Below are 16,848 nucleotides of genomic sequence, written 5' to 3' on the forward strand. Positions count from 1 at the left end.
GACTTTGATATCTATAATTAAATCAAAATTTCCAGAACTTGACGATAATATTACGTATATCACTGTACGTCAGAACTAGGACTTTTATTAGAATACGTCACATCAACAAAAAATATCATATAGATGCTATGAAGAAGTATTCAGCGAAAAAGAGTCGACTGTGGGCAGCTTGAGCTTCTTCAACAACTTCCTAAGTCATCAAAACGTGAGTTTTAAATATGATTAAACCTATAACTATTCCAGTGTGTCTATGTATGTATTGTTCTTAAGCCGGCTTTTTAGATGATGATGCTGCTGATGATGATGCTTGTTGTTTTAAGGGGCCTAACATCGAAGGTCATCGGCCTCGCTTTTTTTATGTAATTGCTCAGAGTTTCTTCTATTTTTCTATCAACAGTATTATATCACTGATCGCAGGTGGTATGTTAAGTGCCACTTTATTATAATAATGCCAACCTTTTAATTATTTATAAGAAATTGAACTTATTTTACCTAATTATCGAGGTTTATGCTGCATGCAGGCAATGTAGGCCCGCGCTTCTAGCCCTCCCGGCTACGTCACGCACGATCAACCAATGAGAGCGCTGTGAGCGGGAATGGCCTACCTAATATACTCTACCTACCTTGTACTGAAACATGTTCTAATATATGTATTTATATCTTACTAAGTACTGAATGGTGGAAATATGAAACATTCCAATTGAAGGAATAGTTATTTTATTAAGTGGTATGTTTTTGAGCTGTGAGTGGAGAGATGCCGTGGATTGACGTCAGTAGATGAATTAGCATTAACCAGAGCTTTTAAAAGTAGGAAAGTTCATAATGTGAAGATAAAGTTGGAATTCAAGAGGACAAATTGAGACAAATATTCATTTATAGGATGAGAAATAAGGGATTGGAATAAATTAAATTGATAAATTTAGTTCTTTGAAAGAAAAAGCTAGGTAAACAACTGCAAATGAATCTGCCACCTGGGTGACAACCCTAAATGCAGATCACTGATGATCAACTGATTGATTATAGACTCTTATGCCCATAAGTGTTCAGTGTTCAAGCTTCTGTGAATTAACTAAAGTATAATAAAAATCCTGAGGGGTCCCAAAATGAAAACATATACACGATATCCTCACGTTGTGTTAAATAATAATAATAATAATAATAATAATAATAATAATAATAATAATAATAATAATAATAATAATAATCATCATCATCATCATCATCATCATCATCATCATCAAGTTGACTACAGAGTAATCAATCATATACCTGTAAACTTGAGCACTCAAGAGAAGATAGTTATCCATAGATTCTCCATTTACACATCAGGTAAATGCTGGAGCAGTACTTTAATTAAGGCCACAGCTGCTAACTCCCTCAGTCCTAGTCCTATCTTTCCCAGTCATCCTTGCCAAAAGGAACCTGTATATTCTGGTACAATGTTAAACCATAACCCAACACAAACAAAACAAACCCCATGGTACTACAGTCCAGATGGCCCTACGAGGAATTGTTGTTAAATCCAAAGGTCGGCAGATTACGAGGTATAGAATCTCAATGATAATTTAATAAAACCACCTATTCAATACTTTCCACGTTTAATGTGGTTTGAATCTACATGAATTTATGTAGACTTATCAGGTCAGGTAGATGTTTCACCCATTATTTGGGCATCTTCAGCCTGTAGACAACCTTTAGGTCAAGGTTTGGGACCTTTTTAACCATATTATATAATATACGATGCCTTTGCTGGTGAGATGTAGTGTTTACAGTGCACTATGTCTTCTGGTATGGGCTATATCAAATTTCTTACTTTCATTGACCTGTCTCAGTCTCATCCTTGGCTTTGACAATATGAAAGTGACTGAGGTATGAGTAATGCTAGTAATACCATTCCTTATGCAGCTGTCCCTGCTATGAATGGTGTGAAAATGTTACTCATAGGGTTGGTTGGTGCATGCATTTCAGTGGGCTTAGCAGACTGATATGTAATAGCAATCTCTGGCTTGGTGAGGAAAGCAACGGGAAATTACCTCACTCCTTATTTCCCTAGTACGCCTCTTCAGTGACGCCTAGGCTATCTATGACAGCTGTTGGCGGAGCTGCAGAGGATCGAACCAGCCTTCGGGCTGAATACCCAACATACACATGTAATATATGAACGTTAATAATCTCTTAAGACCAATATGCCAGGATAATAATTTTTAAAATGTGAACAAAACATATCTGTGGATAACATAAATTAATGGTGTTTTAACACAAATAAAAACTTGTTGGTCCTATTCTATCTAACTTAAAAATATGTCCAAAACTAAAATAGATCTTCTTCCTCTATCATTATCCTGGCGATATTTACTTTCTAGTGTATTGCCTTATGTGGCGATTACTATAGGGAATGATAATTGTGGATTTAGTGTTGTTGCAAGATACTGCATGCATTCTGTAGAGCATGATAATTGTGGATTTAGTGTTGTTGCAAGATACTGCAAGCATTCAGTAGGCATGATTTGTGGATTTAGTGTTGTTGCAAGGTACTGCCTGCATTATGTAGATAATAGAGCGACGCATGGCGGCCGCTTAAGGATACTGCGAGAGTGTTGCTGTGATAAATGCGTTATAATTACATATTTACAGATAGAATCAGCGCTTCAGACGTGAGTAGTGTTGTCAAGACATTTTCTTTTTACCCAAGTGAAGGTGAGGTGAGATTCGTTATACTTCATAGTGAAAAACTACTCAACGTATCTGCATTCAAGTGAGCTAGAACTCAACTACGGAAATAGGAAATTGGACGAAGACTTCAGCCCATCGCACAGTTCGACAGAAAGCTACATTTTATTAGCGCAACACTTGGACACTTTATTGGACACTATGTTAATTTATCCGATAATGCCTGATAATGCCTGATAGTGCCTGAAGATAAATTCTCAGGATCAGTGAACATTAAGTTATACCGTTATTAGTTATTTAAATGTGACAGTAGATGTTCCGTAATAAACATATCTTCATCGTGCGTATTACCGGGTGTAATTATTTACGAATGAATTATGAATCAGTGTTCACAAGATTTTAATTAATTAATCCTGTTCAAGGTGAATTGTAGTTTTGAGGTAGGCATAGTGATTGGAATAGCATTACCTTATGCATCACGTATAGTGTAGTAGGTAAGGTATTTACACATATCACTCGCACAGGTGAGGAATATACTCATGTATGTACTGTGGTGAGACTTTCACACACGTAGGGGATGAACATCTGGTAGATGCGCTAAATGAATTATGAATCAGTGTTCACAAGATTTTAATTAATCCTGTTCAAGGTGAATTGTAGACTTGAGGTAGGCATAGTGATTGGAATAGTATTACCTTATGCATCACGTATAGTAAGGTATTTACACATATCACTCGCACAGGAGAGGAAATATATTCATGCATGTACTGTGGTGAGACTTTCACACACACAGGGGATGAACGTTTGGCAGATGCGCTAAATGAGGATACGCATTCAGACACCGAAAAGACAAATTTATGTAGTTAGTTAGAGAACATGTTGGCACGTGGATACGAACGGTGAATTATGTGATAGGAATCTAATTCAAGAAGACAAACCGACGAACGTTCGCAATTGACAGGTAAAATACTGCTAACATCTGACATCCAGCAGATACATCATGCCAACCAACAACTAACAAACAGATGAAGAATGCTTTACCTGTACAAAAGCGTTCACTATTGACGAAATTACGGTGGAATGCGACCGCTGCAACTCACACGTACACAAAGACTGCTCAACCCTAACACAAGGAGAGTATGACATTCTGAAAAGGAGAAACCGGAAACTCATGTGGTTCTGCACCGCCTGTAAGCGTGCTGCCCAGGTAAAAGAACACGGCTGCATAAACCTAATCGAAGATCTCCAAAAGAGGCTCGACAATTTGAGGGAATACTTGACCCAGCAAATGGAAACCGAGCTAGAAAAGCAAATCAGTAATGCCGTCAGGGCTGAGCTGGAAAACACGATGGGGGCCCACCGCCTATACCAAAAAGAACCAAATGAACCAGAAGTAACCAAAAAGGGAAGGGAAGGAAGTGGAACCAACACCCAAATCAACCATGGAAGAGTCACAACTGCAGTCACAAGGCACAACGAAGCGGAGAAGGAGACAATGCAACAAACCATGCCAGAGGACAAAGTGGTGCACCACCAGATGGACCAGATGGAGGATATGAACAACAACGGCCAGGAGGACAACGGACACAACAATGCGAATAGTGCAAAAGAAATAAATGACATCTCGCCAGCGGAACAGATAATAATGAACTCGTTCGTAACAGCAGCCAAAATGAGCACAAATGGAGAGAAAGGGAATGGCGATCGCGATAACACGTGGAAGAATGGTGGGAAAAGAAGAATGCAGAAAATGGACGAAGATAGTCTTGTACACAAAACCTCAGACAACAGCGGGATAGAAAAGTATAATATTCAGATGACATGGAAGCCTAGACCAACACATCCACAAAGGAGTAATATGCAAATCCGCCGTCCTAACGAAGCACAAGAAGAAACACCGCCGAGAAAGGAATTTGAGTTGGTGCAGGTAAAAACTCCAGACCTGGAATATGCCAATTTTCCGGAGCAAGTTGCCAGCAAATCAAGTAGAAAGCAAACTAGACAGCAATATGCAATGATAAGCACAGGTCCAAGAGTTGAAGAACTGCAAGCGGCAAAGAAGAAAGCTTGGCTTGTTATGGGGCGTTTGGGCCCGCACACAACCTCCGATGTCATAAAGAAATATCTAGAAAACAGAGGAATCAAAGACGACGTTACGTGTGAAGAAATAATAACCAATTACGACACGAAAGCTTTCAAAGTGGGGATTCCATTTGACCTAATGGACAGGGTATATGAAGAGGAATTCTGGCCGAAAGGGATTACTATCAAACGTTTTCAATTTCGATCCTTTCGCCCCATACGAGACAATGGACGCTCCTTCGAATAATTTGGAAAAGAAAATAGTTGAAAGAAGGAACCAAAACTTAAGACGCTTCAAGAAGTCTAAGAATAAAGATGTGGAATATAGAAGGGCTAAAAGGTGCAATGAATATGAGCCCGGAAAACTTTCTATTAGGGTACGATATAGCAATTTTATTGGAAACATTCGTCACTGACGACTGGCAACACCCAGACTTCTATGGTTTTCATCTTACAGCTAGACAGGGAGAAAAAGGAAGACTTTCTGAGGGGATAACTATCCTCATAAAACCACACCTAACCCCAATATTATCAAAAAGGCAACAGAACCATACCCTACTACTGGAAATAGGCGGCCTCGTAATTATAGCCGCTTACTTCCAACCGAACATAACAGCGATCGACATAATGGACGAGCTAGGCCAAATGATCACTCAGAGCAAGCAAGATAAGCCAATAATTATAGCAGGTGACCTTAACTGCAGACTGGACATTCCGAATTACAAAGCAAAGCTAGTCCTCGAGAAACTGGAAGAAGAAGGCTTCATCCTGCTAAACAACCCCATTATCCCTACATACATCTCACATAATGGAAAGAGCACAATAGATATTGCACTTACGAAAGGACCAATAACAGGCATCATGACTACAATATGGACAACAAACCAAGCCGTGATTAGGAAACACTTACCAATTGAAATACGTATCCAAGGGGAGTGGGAAAAACTACAGAAAAAGGCAATTCACCCCCTTTCAAGGAAAATAGATGTTGAGAAAGTTAAAGATATGCTAGATTCAACTACACATCTAGACACATTAATAGATAATTCAAGATTGGATGATACAACAGGAATAATAGAAGAAATCCTACAAAAGGCCGCCATTCCGCGGGCCACAAGAAGAACAAAGATATGGTTTGATAGTGAGTGCTATAGGCTGAGGAGGGAGACCCTAGATATATTGCAACAGTTAAGGCAGAACTTGAATAATCAAAGTCTAATATACATATACAATGAGAAGAGGAAACTCCACAAAAGGACACTGAAAGAAAAGAAACGCGCCTACTTAGAATCGGAGAGCAAGAAGCTAGCAGAGGAAGCCAAGAAAAACCCGTTCATAGCCCTACACCCAAAGAAACAACAACAACAGACGCACTACATAGACATGGAAATCTGGGAATCACACTTTAGTAAGATTCTCAACATCGAAGGTCCAGCGCACCCCAGAAAAGATCTAGACACCACTACTCCACATATACAATTAGACTGGGTACCCCTAACCATAGAGGAAACTAGAACCGCTATAGGCAGCACCAAAACCAAGAAAGCCGCAGGTCCGGATGGGATCTATAATGAATATGTAAAAGACACTGCACACCTGCTAGCCCCTATATGGACAAAATTATATAACAAATGCATAGAAACTGCTTCCATTCCCGACCAGTGAAGAAAGTCAATTTGTAAAAGTTCTATATAAAGGCAAAGGAGACCCAAGAGATCCCAATAAGTATAGAGGCATAGCACTGGAAAACTGCCCCTTCAAAATATTCACTAAAATTATAACAGGAAAAATAAATGAGGAAATAAATGAGCATCTGCCAGAGAACCAATTTGGTTTTAGGAAGGGACGATCTACCCTAAACGCTATTGAACTCCTGCTAAACCAAATCTGGGATGCCTTAGAAGACAACGGAAAATATTACACCATCTTCATAGATTTTACTAAAGCTTTTGACCTGATAAACAGGAAGCTAGTGATAGACAAGCTTAAGGAGATGCTAGGCACGAACAACATATGGACCTATCTCATCACATCAATACTGCAATGGAACGAAGTACGAGTTTCGGATAACCTCACTCTATCAGATGCAATAGCTCAATCAAACGGGGTCCTACAGGGTGACCCACTGAGTCCTTTGCTGTTTATAGTTGCAACCGCAGATATCCTAAGAATTACCCAAAAGGAGGGAGTATTTTCTTGCGCGTATGCCGATGATATTGTAATTGGCTCAAGAGACATAACAAAATTACAGGAAACTGTAAATGACGTCCAAAACTGGTGCTCCGAAAACAAGCTGTTCATAAACATCTCAAAAACAGACACCATGGTGTTCAGGAAAGGAGGGAGAGTACCCGCCTCAGCAGAGACCTTCATTCGGGATAAAAAATTAAAGATAGTATCAGACTTCAAATATTTAGGCATCACCCTGCAATCGAGCGCATATTGTTTCACAAAACATGTCACAGAAAAGGCAACTCAAGCAATGATGGCAATGCATGAAATAAAAGACATTAGATCACTTAGTCTGGAGACAGCAATGTTGCTATTCAGAGTAAAAATTCTTCCAATAATGACTTATGGCATGGAAATTATCTGGACACATTTAACAACGAGGAACTTATCAACCTTGGAAAAGGTGAAAGCGAACTATATAAAGAAGGTGATAGGTGTATCAAAAACGACACGATCTAGACTTGTATATCTCCTCGCAAGGGAATCATTTCTCATAGAAGATCTCAGGACAAGTATGCCACTACCGAACACCGGTGCATCAAAGAAACTGCTAGCAAATCTGACGGAGAAGAGAGAAGAAGTCCAACCAGACTTCTATGGCACAGGGGCAATGATAGATCACTCGTGGACAAAAGGTAATTTTGAATTAAGACATGTCATTACAAGATTGGCAGTTCACGGTTTTCATCACCTACTCTGCAAATCAAAACACTTCCATGACCCAAGTATACTGTAGACTGTGAGTGCAAACTATGTGGAAAAATGTGTGAACAGTACCACATTGAATTCTGTACAAGAAGAACAATGTCTATAAGTGATTATGCAAATATGTAACCCATCAATGTAACCTATATTCTCTGTTATGGCTATTTGGCTGCATTAAATATATTAATTAATTATCCTGGCATGTTAGTCTTAAGAGATTATTAACGTTCGTATATTATATAATATGGTTAAAAAGGTCCCAAACCTTGACCTAAAGGTTCTCTACAGGCTAAAGATGCCCAAATAATGGGTGAAACATGTACCTGACCTGATAAGCCTACATAAATTCATGTAGATTCAAACCACATTAAACGTGGAAAGTATTGAATAGGTGATTTTATTAAATTATCCTTGAGATTCTATGCCTAGCGTCATCTTCAATACGGAACAATAATGAGAGTTGTTACTTGTAACATTACGAGGTGACACAATGTCACTGCGACAAATCCTATCTGCTATTATTGTTGGGTTTCTAGATCAGGGCTGCTATCTCGCCATCAGATAGCTTCTTAATTGTTTTCACGTAGGCTAAACGGACCTTGCACCAGCTCTTAGATTCACATAAAAATCCCTAACCTGGCTGGAAATCAAGTCCTCGGCCCTCAGGCAAGAGGCAAGCTCACTACCTCTAGACGGTGGATTCATAAGTAAACAATAATGATAATAACAACAATGTAGATTAACTCTTGATTCATAAGTAAACAATAATGATAATAACAACAATGTAGATGAACTCTTTTCCTAATGCTTCCACCCTCTGAACAGACATACAAGCCAAAACAGAGATTGTTTTTACCTCAAAAAGAAAGTTTTCCTTTTTTTTTTTTCAATTGGAGAGAGAGAGAGGAAGTATGATCGTGTTGTACCTTTAACTTGTAGCACTGCTGGCTTGGACCTTAGAGGTGGAAACCCTGTGGTGTTTACTTCACATGTGTACTGTCCTCGATCACTAAGGTGAGTATTTGTCACCAGTAAACTACTGTTCCGGTTGTGGCGGTGACTCTTCACACGATGACGATCCTCGTCGATAGGAACGCCATCCTTTAGCCAGCGCACACTGGTCACTGGATATGCCATGGCTTCAAACTGACATCTTAACGTGGTTGTCTCTCCTTCCTCGACTACAACAGGCTGGGGGTCCGCAATCATCCGGGGTGGAACTGTGAAGCCAAACCACAAGTGATTAATAAATGGCCTAATATACAGGGTGAAGCGAAATTCGCGCACTCGGGCATCGCAGTGCGACTCCTCACATGCCAGCAATAAAAAAATGTCTCTCACAAAAGTTCGTTCTGCGAGTATGTCAGGCAGAAAGAGGACATTGAAGAATGGCAATCTGGCAACACTGTAACCACATGTATGGTAAGTACCTCTGTCAGCAGTTATTATCCGAGCTGTACAGTTGGTACAGTGCATACAGATTTGGGTTCGCATGCAGGAGGTCGAAGGTCACATGTATCCTACATTTACAACATTTTGTAACGCTGAACACAACAAATACTTTGCTAGGCCTACTGGTAACGTAAGGTCCTAATGATATGTAATGGACCTGAACGATGCAAGAATAATAGCTGGTACCATTGGAGGAGGGTACATCTAGTATATGAAGTGGTGTGAATAAATTCACGCCCATGACGTGGAAAGGGCGTCTTTCAAAGCTGACCAATGAAAACAATCGTTCGTCCATTTCTAGGATCGTAGTATGTAAGTGCAAATGGTTTCTAGAGGAACCGCTGCAATCACTGTTGACGATTAAGTTGCCAGATACCATACCACCTGGACTACATCTATGAAATAAAAAACATACGCTTCAACCCAGGATCGACCCCTCGACCTCCTGCATGCTAACCCAAAACGAATAATACGTGCTGACAGAGGTAGTTACGCCACATGTGGTTACAGTGTTGCCAGATTGCCATTCTTCAACCCCCTTTTTCTGCCGGATATACTCGAAGGACGAACTTTTGTGAGAGACATTTTTTTATTGCTGGCATGTGAGGAGTCGCGCTGCGACACCCGAGTGCACAAATTTCGCTTCACCTTGTATATAAATACATATGATGATAAAGAACACAGAAATGAGACCATTCTTAGACTATATTTTGACTAATATGTACTAAAATTTCTCTAATATTCATTAAGTTTATATGTAACCAGGTTACCTAATTTCTGATAAGCAATGTGCAATAAAATTTCTTCAAAGAGGGATCACCGAGGATCACATATATTTTTCAAAATAAACAAGTTTCCAAAATTAATAATTATGTAAATCCATGAAATAAATGCATTATTTATAGCTCAATTAAATCTCTGAATTTTGTGTCTGTTGCTCTACCAGTAAGCTATGGTAGCCTGGTTATTCTGTTCTGTTGTATTGACTAGGATCTGAACAGCAGGTCTGGAACTACGGCCAGCACAATTGTAGCGTGCACTAGTCACCTGCTGTGGGCCATTCAAAGTGAAGCTAAGAGAAAACTTTCTTTACATGTTACAGATAGATAAGATTACTCATGTACCCAACATTTCACATAGTTAAGGTATGATATAAGATGGCTATGATGGGACAACTCATGTATTAGGATGACATACAATACACAATGGAAAAAGATCTATTGGTTTATTCTGGATGCAGCCCACATCATTCTTGGCAGGCACAGTAGTGTAGTTTCTAAAATAAAAGAAGTTTCCTCTGAAGGAACTCAGACATAGAAGTGTTTGCCCCAAAAGGAATGTCAATGAAATTTAAAACCATGCTGCAGAATGTTGTGAAATTAAACATATTTATCCATTTTTGGCAAATCGGGTTGTTACACTTCACGGGCTCCCCTTGTTACTTATAAAATTGGTAATCATTACTGTACATGCAACTTTTACTTCACTGAAGTTCCAGAGGAAACATCCAACTCAAGGTGAAATGTATTTTTTTTTAAGCCTTCTCATTGCACCAATCCAAGAGTGCTAAGTCTCATGGTAATTGTCCCTTCCATGTCTACTCAAAAGTTTCTTTTACAGAGCCACATAGAGTTAAAAGGCACTCCTTGCCAGATTTTTACCCCGGTTTTTGGCTGTTGATATTGAAAATATCTCACTTTTACTATTAGACTCATGGGGTGGTCATAAAGATGAAAAGGTTTTGAATGATTCAATTCCTGGGAAATACATCCATCTAAAGACCATACCACCAAAAACAACTTGTTATGTTCAGCCTCTGGACATGTGCTTTTTCCGTCAGTAAAAATTTTATTTTAGAAGATTGGTAGACTTTGTGAAATTTTAAATAGATCAGAATGAACGCAAGCTTTATGATAGAAACTTCAACTTAAAGCCGCATTCCGCCATTTATAATTAATAAATAATGGTGTGTAGCCTCCGGAGAGGCCTGGTGCAGGTCTTTCATGTTGACGCCGTATAGACAACCTGCGCGTCTGTGAGGATGGGACTCTACCTAGAATGATTTCTAATGCTTAAGACAACACACACATCCAGCCCTGGAGGCATTGGAATTAACCAATTAAGGTCAAAATCACCGACCCTGCTGGGAATCAAACCCGGGACCCTCTGGACTAAAGGCGAGCACGCTAACCACTTAGCCATGGAGTCGGACATACCAACTTATGAGTCCAGAAGCATGACAAGCAGCAGGCTATGAAACTGGAGAGAAGGTCTCATTCAGAAATGTAATGCAAGTTGCATTTCAATATGCACTGCTTGAAGGCCAGTGGAAAGACATTGATTGATAGTGAATGTGCTAACTTTTTTTTTTAAAGTGATATTTGTTTGTGGCGTCGACCTCTGTAGACACCTTTTGTCACTACTTGCACCATATGATATGAACCTGTATGTAATTGTAATTGCGGAAGTGTAGAGTGTTGAATGTGTGGAAAGGAATGTTAAGGACGACACAAATCCCCAGTCCCCAGGCCGGGGATATTAATCATTTACAATTAAAAAACCCTGACCCGGCCGGGTATTGAACCCGGAGCCGCCGGGTGACAGGCAGACGCGTTGCCGCCTACACCGCGGGGCCGGACATGTGCTAAACTTGTTATTGCTTTGATCATTTTATTGAACATCCACAACACCTACACAATTAAGAATATATGATAAATAGTCTACTTTTCTCATTATGAATTCATGTTTGTATCTATTAAGAGCAGTCTTGCAATTGCGATTCCCATAAAACAAACAAAAAATGTAATTAATTGTCTGAACTTATATGGCAATGCTGGTGAAACATTTGATTTGACATGGGAAAGACCATTACCATGAGACTGAGCACCTTCAGATTGCTGTATTGAGCCAGATTTTATTTGTTTTTGAGTGTTCAGACCCGGAGGCATCCCTCGTTAGGTTATTTGGTAAAATGCTTCAAAAAATTAAAAACTGAACAATGCTCACAGTTTATATCTTTATTACACTCTAATGAACTTACTTGATACAATAAGATGAAATGTTGCAGTTTTCATTCCTGCAAGGTTCTCAGCAACACAAGTGTACGTCCCATTATCTTCAGAAGGGCGAGCTGCTTCCACAACAAGTCGAGTGTCATCCACTCTTACAGGTCCTGTATCAGACACCGTATGGCCCCGAGTGTCCTGCCACCAAACACGAGGTGGTGGATCTCCCTGTGGAGGGAGACAAGTCATCTCGAATTCTGCTCCCTCTGGGACAATCCGAGTGTGGTCATCTGGCAGAGGTGGTTCAAATGAATCCCGAGACAAATCACCCAAAACTGAAACCCAACAGTCAATGTCAACTTACAGAATGGATGTTAAATACAGTGTATCAGAGCAAGCAAAATGATTCCAGAGCCACAATTTGGAAAACAGAGATATAAAATAGTCTTGCATGTATTGTTAACAGGAAATTCTTGGCAATTTTCATTATAATACCATTTAATGAATTACCTTTAATGTTGCATGAAAGTATGAATGGTACTCAGAATCAGTATGGTCCAGTAATCTGGAATTGACTATGTAGCAGGTTAGTCACCTGACTTCTAATCTGCTGAAGGTATCCATATGCTGTTGGATCCAGTTTGAGAACTAATAACGAACTTGGCAACAATGCACAATACTCGCGACAAGACCATGTTGTAAACAGTCATGGGAAAGCAAACACTTGCAAGAAACTGTAAGGGTCATCTGCCGGCTGCTTCTTCCGTACACAACGGACAAGCGAGGCAAGTGGAGCCACTGCTTGACTGAGCATATACCAAGCTGCATATGCCAACTTCTCACTTTCACCACAATTTCAACAGATGCAGAACTTGGTCATTGGATTGGACATGCTAAATGAGATGACTCCACTCTTCTTCTATGGCCTCAACAATCCCTGACTTAACCTTATGTGATATTTCATACGGGGTGACATCAAAGACTGTGTGTACATCCCCCTATGCCATGTTATTTAGCAGAACTGCAAGAAAGAAACACACATGTATTCGTCGGTATCGACCGTGGGATGTTGGGGTGTTATATCTTTGAAACTATAACCCACAGGATTTTGGAACAAAGTATATCGCATTTCCTTTTCAGAGAAGCTCATCTCCCTTCGCTTTGCTCTACTGTTTACTTGACATCCTCCTTAGATTTCATTATTTAAAAATATTAGATAGAGACATTCATATCATGCAACATATACTTACATGCTATCTTAAGCTGGGCTGTATAACTCTGCGACTCTTTCCCTTTTGCTCCAACACATGTATAGAGACCTTCAGCATTCTCAGTGACATTGTGAATCACCAGCGAGCCATTGGGGAAGTTAATCACTCTGTAACAAACATTATCTATATATATATTTTAATACGTATCTTTTGTGATAATTATGATCAATAAATCACAATTTTCCAGCTGCATCACTCAGAACACACCTGCTGATACAATATCTAAATTTAGTCGATACCAGTTCATGGCTGTTGATTATTATTATTTATTTAGCTTATGGCAAAACCATACACAAATTTTAAAATGTGTTATACAACATATGTACATAAATAATAAGTAACACAATAAAACAAGGCACCAAGGGAGCTAAATAAAGGTTGCCAGCTTGTATAATCTGCTCAGACACATTCACAAAGTCCTCCACTGATCCACAGAAGGCCTTGGACATTTGGCGATGTCATGTCATATTGTTTGCTTTGGTGAACCAAAGTCCTAATTAGAGGAAGACCTCACACCATACTTATAGAGTAAATGACCTACATTGCCCATAGTTAGATTGGACTTGGTCCAGGGACCAACAAGGGCCATGGACCACGGTGACAACTTTCGCGGACAAATATTTCTTTTCACATCAAGGATTTCTTTTTATTATGCCATAACTACAGAAATTTAAAAATGTAGTATTTGCACTATTGACACTAGCTCTTATTAGGGTTTCCTCTCAACGAATAGTCAATTAATTAAACAATATGATAACTCCAAATATGTACCGATGTTTGATGTCAGACCAAACTATACTGTCGTACCATGTGCATTGCAGAATTTACACTTGTTAACTTCCTTATTGTTACAGCACAGATCATATTACTTCACAGGCAAGTAACAAGTGCTTTGCACATTTTGATTCACAGAAAGTGTTTGAAAAATGTATACATACCAATAAGAGGACATAGGTTTGTGTTTGTACCAATGCACCCCTTTATCCAGCAATTCAGCCGAATGTCCATTTTTTTTTTCATGTCGACGATTTATGACATATTTTTGTCTTTGCTCTTGCTCTTGTGTGCAATGAGTGAACACTCCAATGGTGATGTAACTGATGTGTTTGCCCAATGGACAGTGTGAAGAAAACTTCTTCAGTAATAAGTGAAACCAGACTTTGGAAGTGTTGCATATTTCTGTGTATTATTCCTCTTAATGTCATTAGTTTGTGTACCGATTATTCATTTTATTGTCCGACTCGTTGGCTGAATGGTCAGCGTACTGACCTTCGGTTCAGAGGGTCCCGGGTTCGATTCCCGGCCGGATCGGGGATTTTAACCTTCATTGGTTAATTCCAATCGCCCGGGGGCTGGGTATTTGTGCTGTCCCCAACATCCCTGCAACTCACACACCACACATAACACTATCCTCCACCACAATAACATGCAGTTATCTACAAATGGCAGATGCAGCCCACCCTCATCGAACGGTCTGCCTTACAAGGGCTGCACTCGGCTAGAAATAGCCACACAAAATTTATTATTATTCATTTTATTGTCTTCCTTTAAATTAGTTTCACGTATACTAGCAATTTTGTTTTGGGGTGTTTTGTAAAAGGCCCAAGGTGGCAAAAATATTAAATATGGCTGGGATGATACCAAATCAAAATCAGCTGGAGGGAAGTAGGTGTTAAATAATGTCTGCCATTCATTTGGAGCTGTACTGGTCCATTCCAATTGCCATTCTGTTGGTACATTTTAGTTTCAGCTGATGATCTCTTGTGTTGTTTTAATTGATGGGGATTTTGATTTCAGGTGTCCAAATTCTACAGCTATATCTTCATGGATGGGAAGAGCCAAATTTGTTAATATTTTATTGTGATCTTGGACTGAGTTGTTCATTATCCTTATTCTAGGAAGTTCTATGTGAGTAAGCACAGACAAACAAACAAGAAGAGGAGTGCAAGGGGGAGTGTTACCCAGTGTTAAATCTACTGGTGTGTATTGTATTCAGTAACTCAAATTGAAAACACAAAGCTGTATTGTTGTACAGGCTCCCATTTGTTATTTTGTTGGGAAATAAATAATGCTGATAACCTATGTATGTTTCTCTTTTGTAGTTTTAGATAAAGAGTCAGGAACTCTTTGGTCTGAGGTGATGCAAAACATTTTTTGATGCATGTTGTGAAATAACATACATATATACATTATCATTAAAGACTGTTATGCCTTACAGCATTCAGTCTGCAAGCCTGTGTGAATTTACTAAATGTCTCCACAATCCTCTATTTGCAACTAGTGCTGTGGCCTCAGTTAGTTCTATACCTCTTATCTTTAAATCATTAGAAACCAAGTCTAACAATCGTCGTCTTGGTTTCCCTCTACTTCTCTTACCCTCCATAACAGAGTCCATTATTCTCTTAGGCAACCTATCCTCCTCCATTCGCCTCACATGACCCCACCACCAAAGCCGGTTTATGCGTACAGCTTCATCCATCGAGTTCATTGCTAAATTAGCCTTTATCTCCTCATTCCGGGTACCCTCCTGTCATTGTTCCCACCTGTTTGTACCAGCAATCATTCTCGCTACTTTCATGTCTGTCACTTCTAACTTATGAATAAGATATCCTGAGTCCACCCAGCTTTTGCTCCCATAAAGCAAAGTTGGTCTGAAAACAGACCAATGTAAAGATAGTTTCGTCTGGGAGCTGACTTCCTTCTTACAGAATACTGTTGATTGCAACTGCGAGCTCACTGCATTAGCTTTACTATAACATTCAATCTCACTTACTATATTACCATCCAGGGAGAACACACAACCTAAATACTTGAAATTATCAACATGTTCTAGCTTTGTATCACCAATCTGACATTCAATTCTGTTGAATTTCTTACCTACTGACATCAATTTAGTCTTCGAAAGGCTAATTTTCATACCATACTCATTGCACCTATTTTCAAGTTCCAAGACATTAGACTGCAGACTTTTGGCACAATCTGCCATTAAGACCAAGTCGTCAGCATAGTCCAGACTGCTTACTACATTTCCACCTAACTGAATCCCTCCCTGCCAGTTTATACCTTTCAGCAGATGATCCACGTAAACTACGAAGAGCAAAGGTGAAAGATTACAGCCTTGTCTAACCCCTTGTAAGTACCCAGAACCAAGAACTCATTCTACCATCAATTCTCACTGAAGCCCAATTGCCACCATAAATGCCTTTGATTGATTTTAATAATCTACCTTTAATTCCATAGTCCCCCAGTATGGCGAACATCTTTTACCTCGGTACACTCTCATGCTTTCTCTAGATCTACAAAACATAAACACAACTGCCTATTCCTCACATAGCATTTCTCAATTATCTGGCGCATACTGAAAATCTGATCCTGACAGCCCCTCTGCGGTCTGAAACCACACTGGTTAAATAATAATAATAATAATAATA

General features: G+C 39.4%; 1 protein-coding gene across 1 annotated transcript in view; it reads right to left on the bottom strand.

Annotated features, from left to right (window-relative positions):
- otk (off-track) overlaps positions 1-16,848 on the bottom strand; it is a 426,112-nt gene that overhangs the window by 44,329 nt on the left and 364,935 nt on the right. The window contains exons 6-8 of the mRNA XM_068228745.1: positions 13,397-13,524; positions 12,182-12,481; positions 8,616-8,909 (exon numbers count right to left, since the gene is read on the bottom strand). Of these exons, the coding sequence (XP_068084846.1) occupies positions 8,616-8,909; positions 12,182-12,481; positions 13,397-13,524 (722 nt within the window). The remainder of the gene's footprint in view (positions 1-8,615; positions 8,910-12,181; positions 12,482-13,396; positions 13,525-16,848) is intronic.

The sequence above is a fragment of the Anabrus simplex genome, chromosome 7 (assembly GCF_040414725.1).
Source record: "Anabrus simplex isolate iqAnaSimp1 chromosome 7, ASM4041472v1, whole genome shotgun sequence".
Taxonomy (NCBI): Eukaryota; Metazoa; Arthropoda; class Insecta; order Orthoptera; family Tettigoniidae; genus Anabrus; species Anabrus simplex.